We start from the raw sequence: 17,752 nt of genomic DNA, 5'->3' as shown, positions 1-17,752 counted from the left end.
TGTCGCAGCCTCCCAAGTACTAGAATTAGAAGTGTGAGCCACCACTCCTGGCTGTTTTTTCTAAGTGAAGGAATATTTTTACCGACTTTTGACGTGTTAGATTTTCTCATCTGTAGTCTGTAAGGGAATTTCTGCAGATTGTAGTATTTTGTGAAATTATCCATTTTTATCCCGTGAATCCAATGAACATTTACTAACAAACCAATTATCTGCAGTATGTCAGTTCTAACCCAGCCATCACAATGTAGAAACCATAGGGTAGAACTTCTCTACCCTCCACCCCGATTTGCTGGGTTTAGGACACGCAGAGTTCATGGTGGAAGGAGCTAGACTCTGGGTACCAGTTACCTTGTCAGCTCAGCCTTGTCCACCCAGGCCAGCCCCTCATGAACACAACAGGGAAACAGTGATACCCACCTAGACCCTGGGCTTTGCCGTGCAAAACCATCTATGATCAAATGATACAAAGTGCTTCTGTGAATGCAATATTGTACAATTGTTGTTGTTGTTGTTTTTCTGTTGTCCTTTATATTGCTTAACCTGGTAGCTCTGAATTCTGGTGTATCTGTTAGCACTCTATTTGAAAATCTGTCTTGTATCAATCTATCTCTAGGGTTTCTGTTTTGGGTTTTTTGTTTGTTTGTTTTGTTTTGTTTTTTTGGTTCTAGAGATTAAACCCAGGCGTGTTTTACCTTTGAGCTATACTCTAGCCTTATTTTACTTTTTTATTTTGAAACAGGGTCCCACTAAGTTGCTGAAAGCCTTGATAATTGCTGAGGCTGGTCACAAACCTGCAATCTCCCAAGTACTGGGATTACAGGTGTGCACCACTATATCTAGTTTCTAGGATTTCCTTCCTTCCTTCCTTCCTTCCCTTCTCCTTCCTTTTTCCCTTCCCTTCCTTCCCTTATCTGTCCTTCCTTCCCTCCTTCCTTCCTTCCTTCCTGTTTTTCTTTCATACTGAGGATGGAACCCAGGGGCAAGTACCTCCAAACTACACCCCCAGCCCTATATTTTTATTTTTTATTTTGAAACTCAGTTTCGGACGGAGAAAAGTGGCACTTACGAGTCCCACTAAAAATTGATCTCTATTACCACAACATCAGCACCTTTCATAGCCAGAAAACACCATCAGCAGAGAAATAAAAACTGTAAATACAAGGGACAGAGAAAAAGAGGGCTGGCAGAACAACCAAACACCACAAAAGAAACCAGTCTGTAGTGCCGCAGGAGGAGCCGCGGCACAGAGCCACGCCAGCACCATCTTCCCTTGCAGCACCAGGCTCCAGAGAGGAGGAGGACTCAGAACTAAGCTCAAAACCAAAGAGGAGATACGCCGGCCTCACAGCTGAGGATGCAGCAGCAGCAACATACTGCCTGTGGCAGTAGCAAATTCACCAGACGGCTCCAGATCAGTGCACTCAACAGCCCACCAGGCTCCAGAGAGGAGGGGAGGACAGCGAGCTGAGGTGAGCCACTGCAGAACAGCCAGGCAGAATTCAGCAGTTTTTTCGGCACAAGGAGCATCTAAAGCTCCCAGGGCCCGGGCTCAGCACACCCTTCAGGGACTCAGAGTGGAGCTCAAAACCAGAGAAGAAATACGCCAGCCTCACGGCTGAGGGCGTGGCAATTGTGGCATACTGCCAGAGGTGGCAACAGCAAGTTCACCGAGTTCACTACAGCTCCATCAGCGCACTCAACAACCTTGAGTCAAATTGCAGCCCCTAGAGGAGAAATCCCAGTACTGCACTCCCAGGAACTTGCGCAGATAGTCTCCCTGGGTCAGAGATTTTTGCAGTCCAACCCAGTGGGGGAGTGGCGGCGGCAGAGATAATCACACATAGTTGCAGCTCCCCGTGGAAGAATGCCCAGCCTGGCACCGCCATGGTCTAAAGCAGCCTCGATTGACTCCCTGGATCTGAGACTTTGTGATACAACCTAGTAAAGGAGTAGTGGTGACTGAGATACCACAGACTCAAGATCCAGAGCACCTTAAGTGAAGTCGTAGTAACCCAGGGAAGAACCCAGAGAAGGCACAAACTTCCGAAATCATGGGAAAGAGGAATAACAATGGAGCAATGAATGCCCACAACCCCACAACATCAGAACCTGATAACACAGAAATTCAGAGATCTCTAGAAGATCAAATCAGGAAAATAACTGTAGAAATAATAGAGGTGTTTTGAAAAGAGTACAGAGATTGTCAAAAAGAGATAAAGGATGCAATCATTGAAGGCCTCAATTCAAAGTATAAACAACCGATTAGACCATATGGAGAATAGAATCTCGCTCCTAGAAGATGATCACTCCAAAAATGAATGCATAGTCTCTAATTTAGAAAAAAAAAAATCCAGCAGCAGGAATTTGACATTGAAGAAATATGGGCCCATTTTAAGAGAGCTAACCTAAGAATAATTGGAACAGAGGAGTGAAAAGAAGGTGAAACCAAAGGAATCAATAATCTCTTCAAGGAAGTGATAGCAGAAAATTTTCCAAACATAGAGCAAGAGGTCGATACACAGGTCCCGGAAATTTATAGATCGGATCAGAAAAGAGAATCCCCATGCCACATAATTGTCAAAATGACTAATGTGGAAGCCAAGGAGAGAATCTTAAAGGCAACAAAAACAAAAGGCCAAGTGACATTCAGAGGCAAACCAATTAGAATCACTCCAGACTTCCCAAACCAAGTCATGAAAGCCAGAAGGGCGTGGAGTAACATATTCCAAACTCTGAAAGAAAACAACTTCCAGCCAAAAATTTCCTACCCAGCAAAACTATCAGATTAGATAGGGAAATAGAAGCTTCCATGACAAACAGAAACTGAAGGAATTTATGTCTTCAAAACCAGCGCTAGAGAAAATACTCAAGGAGATTAACTGCAAAGAAGAAATAGGTAATACACGCCAGAACCAAAGAAACAAGATTTCCCATCTAGTATACAACTAAGCAAAGAAGAATTAACAGTATCTCAAACAGAAATAAAATCTTAATATGTTAGGAATTAAAAATTATCTCTCTATAATCTCACTGAATGTAAACGGCCTCAACTCCCCAATAAAAAGACATAAAGTGGCAAAATGGACTAAAAACCAGAATCCATCCATCTGCTGCTTATAAGAAACACACCTTACAAGTAAAAATAGGAACAAGCTCAAGGTAAAAGGCTGGAGCAAGATAATCCATGCTAATGGAACTCGAAGACAAGCAGGAGTGGCAACTATGATATCAGACAAGTTAGACTTCAAACCCAAACTTAATAGAAGAGACAAAGAAGGTCATATTTTACAGACAAAGGGTCAGTAAAGATGCCTTAGAACTAAAGAACACCATTAACCAAATGGACCTGTTGGACACATATAGAACATTTCACCCAACTACAGCAGAATTTACATTTTTCTCAGCCACTCACGGAACCTTCTCAAAAATAGATCACATCCTAGGACACAAAATGAGCACTAGCAAATTTAAAAAATGTTACATACTTCCCTGTGTCATTTCAGACCATAATGAAATGAAACTAGAAATCAACTATAAGAAGACCCAGATAAACAACATAAACATGTGGGGACTGAACACCACACTTCTGAATGAAGAATGGGTCATAGAAGATGTAAGAGGTGAAATCAGGAAATTTCTAGAAACAAATGAAAATAAAGATACAACATATCAAAACCTCTGGGACACTCTGAAGGCAGTATTAAGAAGAAAATTTATAGCACTGAGTGCTCACATAAGAAAAACAGAAAATCTTCAAATAAATAACCTAACGACATACCTCAAAGCCCTTGAAAAGCAGGAACAATTGAATCTCAAAGCCAGTAGAAGACAGGAAATTATTAAAATTAGAGCAGAAATTAACGAAATAGATAATAAAAAAAATACAGAAAATCAACCAAACCAAAAGCTGGTTTCTTGAAAAAAATTAACAAGATAGATAAACCACTACCCAACCTAACTAAAAAAAAAAAAGAGAGAGAGAGAGAATCAACCCAAATTATGAAGATAAGGGATGAAAAAGGAGACATTACTACTGACAGTGTAGATATTCAGAGGATTATCAGAAACTACTTTGAAAAACTATACTCCAACAAAATGGAAAATCTGGAGAAAATAGACAACTTCCTAGATAAATACAACCTTCCTAAACAGAGTCAAGAAGATATAGAACACTTAAACCAACCATAAACAATCAAAGAGATTGAAACAGCAGTAAAGAGCTTACCATCAAAGAAAAGCTCAGCACCAGATGGTTTCCCAAGTGAATTCTATAAAGCCTTTATAGAAGAGCTAACCCCAATACTCCTCAAACTATTTCACAAAATAGAAAAAACTCGGAGAGGACTTCCGGGAAGATGGCAATGGAGAAAAGCGGGACTTACAAGCCCCGCTAACAACCAATCTCTATTACCACAAAATCAGCGCCTTTCATAACCAGAAAACACCATCAGCAGAGAAACAAAAAGTGTAAATACAAGGGACAGAGAAAAAGAGGGCTGGAAAAATGAGACACCAGAAAGAAACCAGACCGCAGTGCTACGGTCGGAGCCGTGGCGCACAGCGGCACGGGCGCCATCTTCCCTTGCAGCACCAGGCCCCAGAGAGGAGGGGAACTCAGAATGGAGCTCAGAGCCAGAGAGGAGATACGCCGGCCTCACGACCGAGGACGCAGCAGCAGCGAGATCACCGGACGGCACCAGACCAACGCATTCAACAGCCCACCAGGCTCCAGAGAGGAGTGGCGGACAGTGAGCATTCAATAACAAAATGGGCAAATGAACTAAATAGACACTTCACAAAAGAAGAAATTCAAATGGCCAATAAATGCATGAAAAAATGCTCAACATCTGTTGGGGTCTTCACGCCACCTGACAAAACTTCCGATGAATCAGCTACATGTAGCACCAAGCACATATGGAGGGTGTAACTACTCCCCTTGCCCCCGCTAGCCCAATTTGGCAATGCTGAGCCTTATTGGCTCATATAATGCTTCCGTGCTCTTGAACTCCTCGTGCATTGTATAATGATTGGCTACAAGTTACGTGCTTTGCGCATGCAAGAGTGACCTTTAGCATGATAGGTTATAATAGTTTACTGTTGGAAATCCCCCTTGCAGTTTTTTGCTTTAAATTGGGTTGTCTGAGAGAAATAAACGAGATCCTGCTTGACACGACTCCCGGCTCCGTGTGTTGCTGCTGTTTGAGACCATCAGCACTCAACCTTCCACTTTAGTCCCACCGCTGACGGGCTGGACCCATCAAACATCATTGGCAATCAGAGAGATGCAAATCAAAACTGCGATTTCACCTAACACCAACTAGAATAGCAATCATTCAAAACACAACAAGAGATGCTGGCGAGGATGTGGAGAAGTAGGAACTCTAAGACATTGTTAGTGGGATTCCAAATTAGTGCAACCATTTTGGAAAACAGTATGGAGAATCCTCAGAAGAATGGGAACAAATCTACCATTTGATCCAGCAATACCACTTCTGGGTATCTACCCAAAAGAAAAGAAACCAAACTACCAAACTAATGCATGTGTATCTATGTTCAAAGCTGCACAATTCACCATAGCCAAACCATGGAACCGGCTAAGATGTCCATCAACAGATGAATGGATTACAAAACTATAGGATATGTACACAATGGGATTTTATTCAGCCATTAAAAAAAACTCAATTACATAATTTTCAGGGAAATGGATGGAATTGGAGGACATTATGCTAAGTGAGATTAGTCACAGTCACAAAAAATAAGAATTCATATGCCTTCTCTAATATGTGAGTGTTAGGGAGAAATGGGTCATAGGAGGAACTCTAGATGAAAAAGGAAATCCTATAGAGGAGCAAACAAGGCAACCTAAAGGAGGAGAAAGGAGGGGGAAAGAGGAAAATCTCTAAAACACACAGTGTACTTAAACATATCGAGGTCAACCACTAAGCCAAGCAAGGGAAGGAGGTACGGGGAGGGAATGGGGTGGGAATTGGATAGGGGTTAAATCAGTGATGTGTACATGTATGTACACACAAGTTTTTTACCCCAATATGATGTATGCATATAATGCACCAATAAAAAATTTTTAAAAAAAGAAAAAAGAAACTCAGTTTCACTGAGTTGCAAAGGGCCTTACTTAGTAGCTGAGGCTGTCAGAGAACTGGGATACTCCATTTTTCACTCCCCAATGCTAGGATTACAAGCGTGCATTACCATTTTCTAGAATTTAATTTCTAATTAATCACATTTTTTCTTTCTGTGTAGATGAGTAACTACTATTTTATCTCTTTCAGCATTACAGAGTAACGGTGCAGCCCTCTATAGAGTTATAGTTGTTTACCAATGTCATATTTAAGATGAAGTAAAACTAAAGCAACTATTTAACTTTTGAGATAGGCCAGATGTGGTGGTGCATATCTGTAATTCCAGTACTTGGGAGGCCAAGACAAGAGGATTGCAGGTTTGAGGCCAGTCTCAGCAACTTAGTGAAGCCCTTAGCAACTTACTAAGCAAATTTCAAAATTAGAATAAGGTTGAGAGTATAGACTGGAGGTAGAGTGTCCCTGGGTTCAATCCCTAGAAACAGCAAATAAGAAGGTGAAGATAGAATTTGAAGATAGGCTCCCCTTGGAACATGGAACAAATGTTGAAGTCAAGATCCTTGGTTAAGGTCCAGTTCCAACTGGTCAGGCCCTTTACAGTAGTTTATAATGGTGACAATTTATGCACCTAGGATACAAGAATTGTTATTGTTTAATAACAAAACATCAGTGAAAAGTTGAATTCTGTTTTGTTTTTCCTGCAGTGCCTCCAAAGCCATTACATCTGCAGAATTCCCCTTCATCTTTGTCCACTATACACCAAACCCCCAGGCATAAAGCTTTACCTAGTGCACGACCCAGGATGGAGGAAGTCAAATCTACCTCTGCGTCTTGTGTCTCAAAAGAAAAGCCCAGTAAGGTCTCAGATCTCATCAGTCGCTTTGAAGGAGGCAGGTAAGAGCTAACTTACCACGGGAGATGCCGGAGGGAGGAAGAAAGCTGACTTCAGAAAAGACAATAGAATCATAGATTTCCTAAGTCAAAATATATATTATCTTACCTTACATCATAAAGGCTTGGTAGGCCTTTAGCGAACACATTTTTAAAGTAACTCAGTCTCAGAAAGCCGGGCGTGGTGGCGCACGCTTGTAATCCCTGCACTTGGGAGGCTGAGACAGGAGGATCGCACAGGTTCGAAGCCAGCCTCAGCTACATAGTGAGGCTCTCAGCAACTTAATGAGACCCTATTTCCAAATAAAGTATAAAATAGGGCTGGGAGTGTAGCCCGGGCGCAGAGCCACAGGTGCCTGCTCTTTCCGACATCGTGCTTTTGTATGGACACACTTCCTTGTTTCCTGGAGCCCCTCTCTGCCCTTCCTGGGGCCACCCTGCTGCCCCCACCCCCACCCCTGCATCCTGTGTGTCCACGTGACTCTTGTGCTTGTACATCCAGAGCTCGCTCTTTTTTGACCAATTTTATTTAATGTGAGTTTTTATACCCATTTGGTCCCTCACCCCATACCCACAGATAGGCTTTAAAAAGGAATATTATCAAAAGCAACATTGATACTTAAATTTTGCTTTTTTACTTATATTTAGTTTTATAGTCTTTAGTTCTAATGTGTGGAAAAAAGAGCAGGTGAAATATTGTATATTTCTTACTTAAAGATAAAAGCAAAGCTATATAAGTTTCTGTTCTACTTAGAAGACCCTCAACTATATTTTTAAAAATATTTTACTACACCGGGCATGGTGGCGCACGCTTGTAATCCCCGCACTTGGGAGGCAGAGACAGGAGGATCGCGCAGGTTCGAAGCCAGCCGTGTGCACTGGCTTAGGAGACCCTGTTTCCAAATAAAAATATAAAATAGGTCTGGGAGTGTAGCCCAGAGGTAGAAGGGCTTCCAGGAACCCCAGTACCACCAATACACACACACACACACACACACACACACACACACACATAAACACACACACACACATATACTCTCCAGCACTGACTTAAGTAGAATTTTATATTTATATATGTAAATATAAATTTTAAAAAATATATTAATAATTATATAAAATTTTCTTGATCGCACTAGGGATTGAACCCAGGGGAGTTTTACCTCTGAGCTTTATTCCCAAACCATTTCTATTTTGAAATTTTTGTGTGTGTGTGTGTGTGTGTTGTACTGGGGATGGAATCCAGGGCCATTCTACCTCTGAGCTATGCCCTCAGCCTGATTGTATTCTTTTTTATTTTGAAACAGAGTCTCACTAAATTGCTGAGGCTGGCTGCAAACCTGAGCTCCTTCTGTCTCAGCCTACCAAGTCCTGGGATTACAGGCATGCGCCACCATGCCTGGCTAGAAACAGGGTCTAAGTTGCTGAGGCTATCCTCAAACCTGTGATCCCTCTGTTTCCTCCTCCCAAGGACTGGGACTATACACATATGCCACAACATCCAGCTTAAATAGCATTTTATGAAAAAAGTTTATCAGAAAGGTTTTGTCTCTGTTACCAGAAGTCTAAATCGAATTAAACAGAATACATATAGCTTTACTTTAATCCTTGAAGTCAAATATTTCCATTCATCCCAGTGTAATACTTGGGGATGTTTTCCTATTAGGTGATCTTTTGATTTGCAGGATTCTTTGTTATTTATGTAATGGAATTATAGTTTGGAAATATTTTCGGAATGCCCTGGAGATTATGGCCAGGCACTAAATTGCAATGTTCCTTATTTAAAATAGGACTATATTTAGTTACACATTCTGGAGAAAAATAATTGAGAAGCTCTTCTTCATTTTTTATTCCTGATCAATTGAGGGAACTTTGGTCATAAATCTTTAAACTTTAGCATCTCCCTCCAAATAGAATTTATCATGTCTTTGCTCTTGTGTATTACAGCATTCTTTTTAAGAATGATTTAATTCCATTAATTTACTTTTCAGGGTAAGTTGAATCAATACTAGAAAACTCCTACCTCCTGTTAAAGATTCTAGCAGCCGTGTCCGGTGACTGCGTAGTATGTGGCGTGAGTGCCCACCCCTAGGTTTCAGGGTGGTTTGGGAAGCCCCAGAGGGCTCAGTATTCCAAAGGCTGAGACCTCTAATCCTCACCATTTTGGTAATCCCACTCTGCATTATTTTGAAATGTGCCCAGTTTTTCCACTTAATAATCTGTTTTATTTCACACTTTCAAGCTGCACAAATTCAAAGTCATTTTCAATGTAAAGGTAGAAGGTTTTTTTTTAAATAAAGATGTGCCGCACTTTATGATGTGGTAAGCAGGCATTTTCCGCCTGCAGATGGAGCATAATGGAATTACTTTGGCAGGTCTAGTGGAGGGATATGACTTGAGGCGGAGTCTACTGCCAATACAAACAAACAACGATCTGCTCCCCGTGCAGCATCTCCAGGGAAGACTGGCCTGGAAAGTGAGCGAGTGGGTTGATCTCTATGCCTGAAAGACCATGGGACAACATTTTCTCTTCTGGTTTATAAAATGTTCCTTGTTTATTTTCCTAGGATATATAAGAATTTACATGTATGCATAAATGTTCCTATATATATGCATATGTCATATATATGTACACACACACTCATATATATGTGTGTGTGTGTGTGTGTGTGTGTGTGTGTGTGTGTGTGTGTGTGTGTTGAGTCTGCAGCACTTCAGTGGAAAACTTGTATTTACAATGAAGTGACATCCATGTGTCTGCAGGTGGTTTTCAGTTTGAATCTAGTTATTCCAGCCTAAAGTAGCATTTTGTGAAATAAAAGGAGCCCAGTAGACGCTGAGTTGTTACCACAGGAAGTTGACTGGGAGAAGGGACAGCTGGTGGAGTGGAACCTGGTAGAAGGGTGGTAGAATGCTTGCTCCGTCACACTGCTGCTAAGACCTCGTTGGAGTACCACAGTTTTATTGTGGATAGAAATTCCAGTAACACCACTTTATTAAGAAGAGTGATTGAAGCCGGCATGGTGGAACACACTTGTAATTCCAGTACCTGAGTGGCTGAGACAGGAGGATCACAAGTTTGCGACCAGCCTTAGCAACCTAATGAGACCCTGTTTCAAAACAAAAACATAAAAAGCTGAGGGTGTAGCTCAGACAGAATGCCCCTGGGTTCAGTCCCCAAAACAACAAAAAATGTGAGTACGAAAAAGTAGATTTTTTTTTCACTGCTGTTTCCTTTTTCTCTTCCTCCCTTTTCTTTCTTTCTGTCAGAGTAAGAGAGAATAATCTTTTTATCTATGAAGACTTCAAGCTTGCAGAAATAACACTGTCCTGAAGACAGACATTGTCCTTCCCCAAGGGCTTTGTGAGGCTCTCTGTTGCCCTCCTGATCCGCATCCACAAAGCTCAGAAATCTCTCACTGGTTCTGTTGCCTTCACTGGCCCCTCGCTGCCTCACTCTTCCACCTGCGTTTGAACCCTTCGTGTCACTTAGTAGGGGACATGTCCATCAGAGCAGTCCTGGAAAGTCCGAGCGTGACCACGAGTGGTTCAGAGGGTCTGTCGAAGCTCTCCCCACTAGGCTGTCAGACACTATGTGGTCAGGAAAAGAAGGATATTGGATTCCAGACTCCAAGGACTGCTTGAGAAATCATCTAGGCCAAAGGCGTAGTCTCGAAGGCGAATGTCAGTGGTGTCCCTTTTGTGTATATGACCACCTCCAACTTTTATATGTGAAACATTTTCTCCTTCCAGGCCGAGCATGGTGATGCACGCCTGTAATCCCAGTACTTAGGAGACTGAGACAGGAAGATCTCAGGTTAAAAACTAGCCTTGGCAACTTAGCGAGACTCGCTGCAACCTAGCAAGATCCTGTTTCCAAATAAAAAAATCAAATAGGGTAGGGGTGTAACTTGGAGATACATGCCTGTGGTTCAGTCCCCAGTGCCACACACAAAGGATGTTTCCTTTCCTTCCTGTTGGGCTAGACTTGGCCCCGTCTTTCCATTCCCTTCTCACTTTCTTTCCGTCTTTTACTCTCTGTTTCCATTCTCTGATCCAGAGCAGCAGTGAGCAGGTGGGTGGCATGAAGAGACGGCCACTTCCTTCTTCACACTGCCCGTGGGACCTTGCTGTCCCTGCCATCACCTCTGCCTGCCTGGGACGGTCACCAGCCCTGGGCTTTGTTCCCACTTTTTCTCAGCATCTGAATCAGCTGCTCCTCATCCCGTCCCAGTATTCTCTCGTTTGCAACATGGTGAGACCGTGGGGAGGTTGAGGCTTGGACTCAGCCGTCTAAATTGTGGCTTTGCCACTCTTTACCCATGTGACTGGCCACAGGTGCAGTTGTCTAAGCCTCAGTTTCTCTGTTTATGGGTCCCTGCTTCTGGAGTTTTGCTGAGAGGGAAATGCAGCGGCTGGTGTTAAGGGCTTACCTTCCTTTGGGGCACTTAGGAAATACTAAATGTTGGGGCACTGAGGAAACACTAAATGTTATGTGCTGTTGTACTGTTACACTCATCACCATTTATCACAGTTATTCATAGTCAATCCAAGGTGTACTCAGAGGCATGCGATGGTGCATACCTGTTATCACAGTACTCAGGAGGCTGAGATAAGAGGATCGCAGGTTTGAGGCCAGCCTCAGGAACTTAGCAAAACTCTAAGCAATTTAGTGAGACCCTGTTTCAAATAAAAAATAACATAGGGCTGGTCGTGTAGCTTGGAGGTAGAATGTCCTTAGGTTCATTCCCCAGTACCAAAAAGAAAAAGAAAAAAAATGCATATTTATTGAGCATTCTGCATGCACCAGGCCTTGTGCTACAGGAGCAGTGAAGCAGAAAGCAGCAGGACCTTCACCTCACGGAGGCCGCGTCTCTCCTTGCTGTTTCCCCATCAGGTCATAGGGATCTCTGAGCCTGTGTCCCGAGCACTGTGGCCGGCCCCGTGGCCACAGCGTCCTAGGCTGGACTGCCAGCACGTAGGATCATTGCTGAGTACAGGGAGTGGGACTTTATGGTCTTGTTAGCAGTGTCAGGACAGTATGTAATGTCGAGCAGTAATAAGGACTTAAAAAAGAGTGAGGCGCAGAGCTAGTGATGGGGACTGCGATTTAGACTCATGTGTTTATATGTGTGCATTTGTTTATTATTTTTGTGTGGTAGTGGGGATCAAACCCTGTGACATTCTACCTCTGAGCTACACCTTAGCCCTATTTTTATTTTTTAATGTTGAAACTCAGGATCTCACTGAGTTGTGGGGTGCCTTACTAAGTTGTTGAGGGTGGCTTGGAATCTGCGCTCCTCCTGTTTCAGCCTCCCAAGTACTGGGATTCAGCATGCACCCGCGCTATGCTGGGTGTGCGGGTTTTGTTGTTGTTGGGGTGTGTGTGTGTGTGTGTGTGTGTGTGACTGGAAATTGAACCCAGGGGCATAATACCTCCAAGCTAAACCCCCAGTCCAATTTTAATTTTATTTCTTATTTGGAAACAGAGTTGCACTAAGTCGCACAGGGCCTTGCTAAGTTGTTGAGGCTGGCTCCGAACCTGCAATCCTCCTGTCACAGCCTCCCAAGTTCTGAGATGACAAGTGTGGGTCACGATGCCCGACTTTGCGGTTTTAGGTAGACCTATCGACAGGCCTCTAGAGAGGTGACATCTGAGCAGAAAGCTGAGTGATGGAAGGGGAGCCGAGCCATGTCGAGGGAGGCTGTCCTGAGAGCCGAGGCTGAACGGGCTCAGGGCACGCATGCCCGCCCTGGGAAGGGCCAGACAAGGGCACCGGTGGGGGTGTCGGGACTCGGGCCCTGGGTCCAGGGGGCATAGAGTCTTGTGTCATCAGGACTTGACTTTCCTCTGAAGTCTGCAAGGCAGCCCTCAGAGTTTGCTTTGACTTATAGAGACTAGATTGAAGAATGAAAACAGAAACCAGCTAGGAGACCAGGTACTCACAGCACATATAGTAAAATTATTGAGAATGATTTCTTCTTTCCAAAGAAAAATAGCATTGCAGCTCATAACCAGTTCACACACTGGAGGTCGTTATGTTTGTTGTTAAAATGTTAAGGAAGTAAAAACCTTGAGAACATCTGGGTATGGTGGCACAGGCCTGTAATCCCAGTACTTGGGAGGCGGAGAGAAGAGCATCACAGGCTTGAGGCCAACCTCAGCAGCTTGGCAGGAGCATGTTTCAAAGTAAAAAATAAAATAGGGTTAGACAGGCGTGGTGGCGCACACACGGCTCATGGACAGCCATGTCTACTTAGTGAGGCACTCTGCAACTTAGTGAGACCCTGTTTCAAAATGAAAACAAATAGGGCAAAGCGTATAACTCAGAGGTCAAATGCCCCTGGGTTCCAATTCTCAGACCCACACACACAAAAATAAATAAATAAATAAATAAATAAATAAATAAATAAATAGGGTTGGAGGATATAGCTCAGAGGTAGTATTCCCCGGGTTTAATCCCCACTAGCTCAAAAAAGAAAAGAAAAAAAAATATCTTGAGAAAAGATGATTTATTAAATGTACTTCTTACATCTAAGTCTCTACTAGTACTAGTAAAGTAGTAAGGTAATTGTACTATTTTAAGCAGCTCAAGGAAGAGAGACATCAGACTCATCGTCTTAACTATTTCAGAGTAGATGGCAACTCAAGAACCCGTTTCAAAGACCATCAGAGAGAGGGAAGAAAATGTCCTTTGAACTGTCGTAAACCCACCTGTATTCTCAAACTTTTCTGTGCCAGTGTGTTGATGCTTCTTCCGTCTTTTGTCTTCTAGCACCGTATCAAATTATAGTAATGAAATGAAGAAAGATTCTGCTCTGAACCTGACCGCACCCCGAACCCCGGGGCGGCATGGACCAGCACCCGCACCTCCACAGAAGCTCCTGTCCCCGCACCCACCTCCGAAGCTGGGGGCCGGCGCCGACCAGACTCCGGGGGCACCGACGTGCGTGGCCAACGGCGTGGCGGCCGCGCGGGGCCAGATGGAAAGGGAGGACCCCGGCGCTCCTGTGCACACTGCCGAGCCCCCCCTCCACGCACACCTGGCCAACGGGGAGCGAGACGAGGGCAGCGCCGCGCCGGCGTCGCCCACCAGCGCCCCGAGTGCGTCTGACAGTAGCTGCAGGACTCCGAGCCTCGGCCCCGAGCTCGGCCTAGGAGAAGCAGGGGCAGAGACAGAGGCCAGGGTCCCGGAGAGGGAAAACGGAGAGAGCCCCGTGGAACCGGACCAGCTAGACCAGCACCCCGAAACGAAGGTAGAGCGCAGGCGAGCCCCTGAGCAGGGGTCGCCGCCGTCCGTAGCTGTCGCCACTGTTCACAGCCGCAGTGACGGGGCCGAGTCTCCAGCTGCCCAGCGGCGCTCTGGCGCCCCGTGCCGGGCGGGCGCGACTTCGAGGCAGTGGCTTTTGAACTTGCTGTTGTGATTTCAAGTGTTAGAATGGTGCCGGAACTTTGAAATGAGAACTCTGCCTCCCAGTGTTCTTTACGCAGGAGGGAAGTGTTCTGTTGTGGCTCTGTAGAAGCGCAAGGCAATTTTCTATGATTTATTTTCTTGATGTTTTCTTTCATTTCTCTTTCTTTCCTTTGATTTTTCGTGTATATGTGTGGTATTCCTATATTGAATCCAGGGGCATTCTACCTTCAAGCTGTATCCCCAGCCCTATTTAATTTTGTGTTCTTCAGGGTCTCCAAGTAGCTGAGAACCTCACTACTCACCATGGCTGTTCTTAAACCTACAGCCTCAACAACCTAGCAGACCTTCAACAACTTAGCTGTTCCCTGTTTTAAAATAAAAAGGGCTGGGGCATAGTTCAGAGGTAGGACAGCCCTGGGTTCAGTCCCCTCCCCGGTACTGGGGAGGCACAGGGTTCACCAGAGTTGAGTAATTTATTAGTAGGAAAAGAAGTCCCAGAGGTCTGAGTGGCTTTCCAAGGTCACCCGCCGTCTGTGGCTCACCAGTGCCCAGACACTCTGTGCTGTGACTCCCAGGCCAGTGTTGTGTCTCTGAGACAAGTCGCAGACCTAATGGCTAAAGGCAGGGTTGTCAGCGAGAGCCCCAGCCGTAGCAATGGACTGCAGAGATGGGAGTCAGATTCTTTCTGAAGAAGGAAGGGGCTGGGTAAACTACCCAGGTGGTGTTTCTGCTCATGGGCAGAATCCATCCAACAAAGTGCTTGATTTGCTGGGGATTATATTTATAATTTACCTGTGCTCAGGTAAATCAAAGTGTTGAATGTTCTTAATAATTAAAAGGAAATCTTATTTTTGTTGTTGTTGTTTTTGGTACTGGGGATTGAACCCTGGGACATTCCACCTCCAAGCTATACCCCCAGCCTTATTACTTATTCATCTATTTATTTATTTATTTAGTGGTACTGGGGGGGTGGAACCCAGGGGCTTTCTACCTCCAGGCTATACTCCCAGACCTATTTTCTCTTTTATTTGGAAACAGGGTCTCACTAAGTTGCTGAGAGCCTCACTAAGTAGCTGAGGCTGGCTTCGAACCTGTGCGATCCTCCTGTCTCAGCCTCCCAAGCGCGGGGATTTACAAGCATGTGCCATCACGCCTGGCATATTCATTATTTTGAAACAGGGTCTCACTAAGTTGTGGAGGGCCTCAAAAGTTGCTCAGTCTGGCCACAAACCTGTGATCCTTCTGTCTCTGCCTCCCAAGTATTGGGATTACAAGTGCCCAGCTAAATCTTAAAGAAAAGAAAACACTAAAGTATCTTGATTCAGTGATATATACCTGCAATCCCAGTACTTGGGAGGCTGAGACAGGAGGATCGCAGGTTCGAGGCCAGAATGTGACAACCTAGACCCTGCTTCAAAACAAAAAATAAAATAGGGCTTGGTCAGTGGTATAGCTTAGAGGTAGAATCCGGTGGGTTCAATCTCAGTACCACACACACATACCAAAAAAGATAAAAGTTAGTAATCAGAGTCAGTAGTCACCATGGGCCTAACAGAACTAGGAAATCCTGGTGCTACTTCTGTCTTTTCCACCAACTTGCAGTTTTTTGTTTTGTTTTTGGTTTTTTACAGTACTGAAGATTTGAAGATTGAACCCAGGGGCATTCTACCTTCAAGCTACACTCCTGGCCCTGTTTTTTATTCTTTATTTTGAAACAGGGTTCTCACTGAGTTGCAGAGGGCCTCACTAAGTAGCTGAGGCTGGCTGCAAACCTGCAGTCTTCCTGTCTCAGTCTCCCAAGTACTGGGATTACAAGCGTGTGCCAACACACCCAGATCTTGAAGACATTTTTGTATAATTCCAATAACAAGCCCATTGTAATTTTGTTCTTTATTCATATCAGTTTAGTACTTTGGGAATATTTAAAAATTATGACGTTTAGACAGTACTTGGGATTTCTTGGTTCACAGGTACAATATAAATATCAGATTAGAAAGCTGTTTATATCTCTGAAGACAAGAATAAATTTGCATTGCTTAGTTTCTCTTACTGATTATATATAACTATGTAGGAGAGTTGAAAATCTAAAACTTGACAATTATCAGAATATTTATAGATGGCAAATCCAAGTCTTAAATCTATTTCAAAAATTTTTATGGCACTATATCTTCATTGACATTAATATGGGCAGGCACTCCAAAGGACTGATTCTAAAATATTAGAGTAAAACGTGACTGACGGCAGGGTGTGGTGGTACAGAGATGGAAGGATTGCAGGTTTACGGGCAGCCTTAGCAATTTATCCAGGCCCTCTGCAACTTAGTGAGGTCTTGTTTCAAAATAAAATAGGGTTGGGGTTGTATCTCAGAGGTGGAATGCCTCTGGGTTCAATCCTGAGTATAACAATAAAAAGTGATTGGTGGTTGTATGTAGAACTGGAAGTAAAATCAACCTTTGACTGACTCTGTGAGGTGCAGATCCCAAATACCCAGAGTCCATGGCTCGTCTCATCCAGCTAGAGAAATATATATATATTTTTACACTCAAACAGCGAAAGTTTAAATGAGGAAGTAGGTGGGGAAAAGTGACTCAGACTTGGTAACTTATCTGAAACAGTAGAGAAACAGGACATTGCAAAGTGAATCTCTTTACTTCTTGATATCCTGGTCGGTTTTACAGCCATGGTGAGAAGAGGAGACGGTTGGCACCAAGAAAGCCTTTTACAGCGGGACGATGCCCCCAGCCAGTGTTTCTAGAGTAAGAGCTGTTTTCTTGAAGGGAAATGGTTTCCTTGGTGATGAAGCTGGTGGTTGTCCGGTGGTACTTTTTCTATTTCATGTTACATGCTGGAGTGTATACGTGTTCATCGATGAGCCTTACTTGATTTGGGAGAGATTTATGTTAGTTTTATTAAACTAGTAAAACAGAGTAGTAGAGCTGGCCTTTCTCCTAAAAGGGCTTTTAGTCAGTGGATGAAACATGCTGTGTGTGGAAAAGAAAAAGGAAAATATTCTCAGCAGAACTGTTAATCCACACGCCCCATCTCTCCCATCTGGAAACTTAGACCTTAATATCTACATGGTGACAGTGTGTTTGTCCCCCTTTGCCGCTCTGGGGCTTGCTATATCGCCTTTCCTTTTTCTAAAATGCAGACATGAATGTTTTTGTTTTGTTTGGTGTTTTGTGGTACTGGGAATTGAACCCAGGGACATTCAGCCCATTTTATGTTTTGTTTTGAAACAGGGTCTTGTTAGGTTGCTGAGAGCCTCACTACTTGCCCAAATTGTCCTCAAACCTGTGATCTTCCTGTCTCAGCCTCCCTAGTACTAGGATTATAGGCATGTGCCACTAT

At 43.8% G+C, this 17,752-nt stretch overlaps 1 protein-coding gene across 1 annotated transcript in view; it reads left to right on the top strand.

Annotated features, from left to right (window-relative positions):
- Positions 1–17,752, top strand: part of FGD4 (FYVE, RhoGEF and PH domain containing 4) — a gene marked incomplete at its 3' end in the record, with an annotated part of 102,027 nt that overhangs the window by 13,565 nt on the left and 70,710 nt on the right. Inside the window, exons 2-3 of the mRNA XM_080704931.1 lie at positions 6,803–6,992; positions 13,763–14,243. Of these exons, the coding sequence (XP_080561057.1) occupies positions 6,901–6,992; positions 13,763–14,243 (573 nt within the window). The 5' untranslated portion in view covers positions 6,803–6,900. The remainder of the gene's footprint in view (positions 1–6,802; positions 6,993–13,762; positions 14,244–17,752) is intronic.

The sequence above is a fragment of the Muscardinus avellanarius genome, assembly GCF_963383645.1.
Source record: "Muscardinus avellanarius genome assembly, chromosome: 11".
NCBI classification, from domain to species: Eukaryota; Metazoa; Chordata; class Mammalia; order Rodentia; family Gliridae; genus Muscardinus; species Muscardinus avellanarius.
The sequence above is the reverse complement of the archived record's forward strand: the minus strand, read 5'-3'. Positions and strand labels throughout refer to the sequence as shown.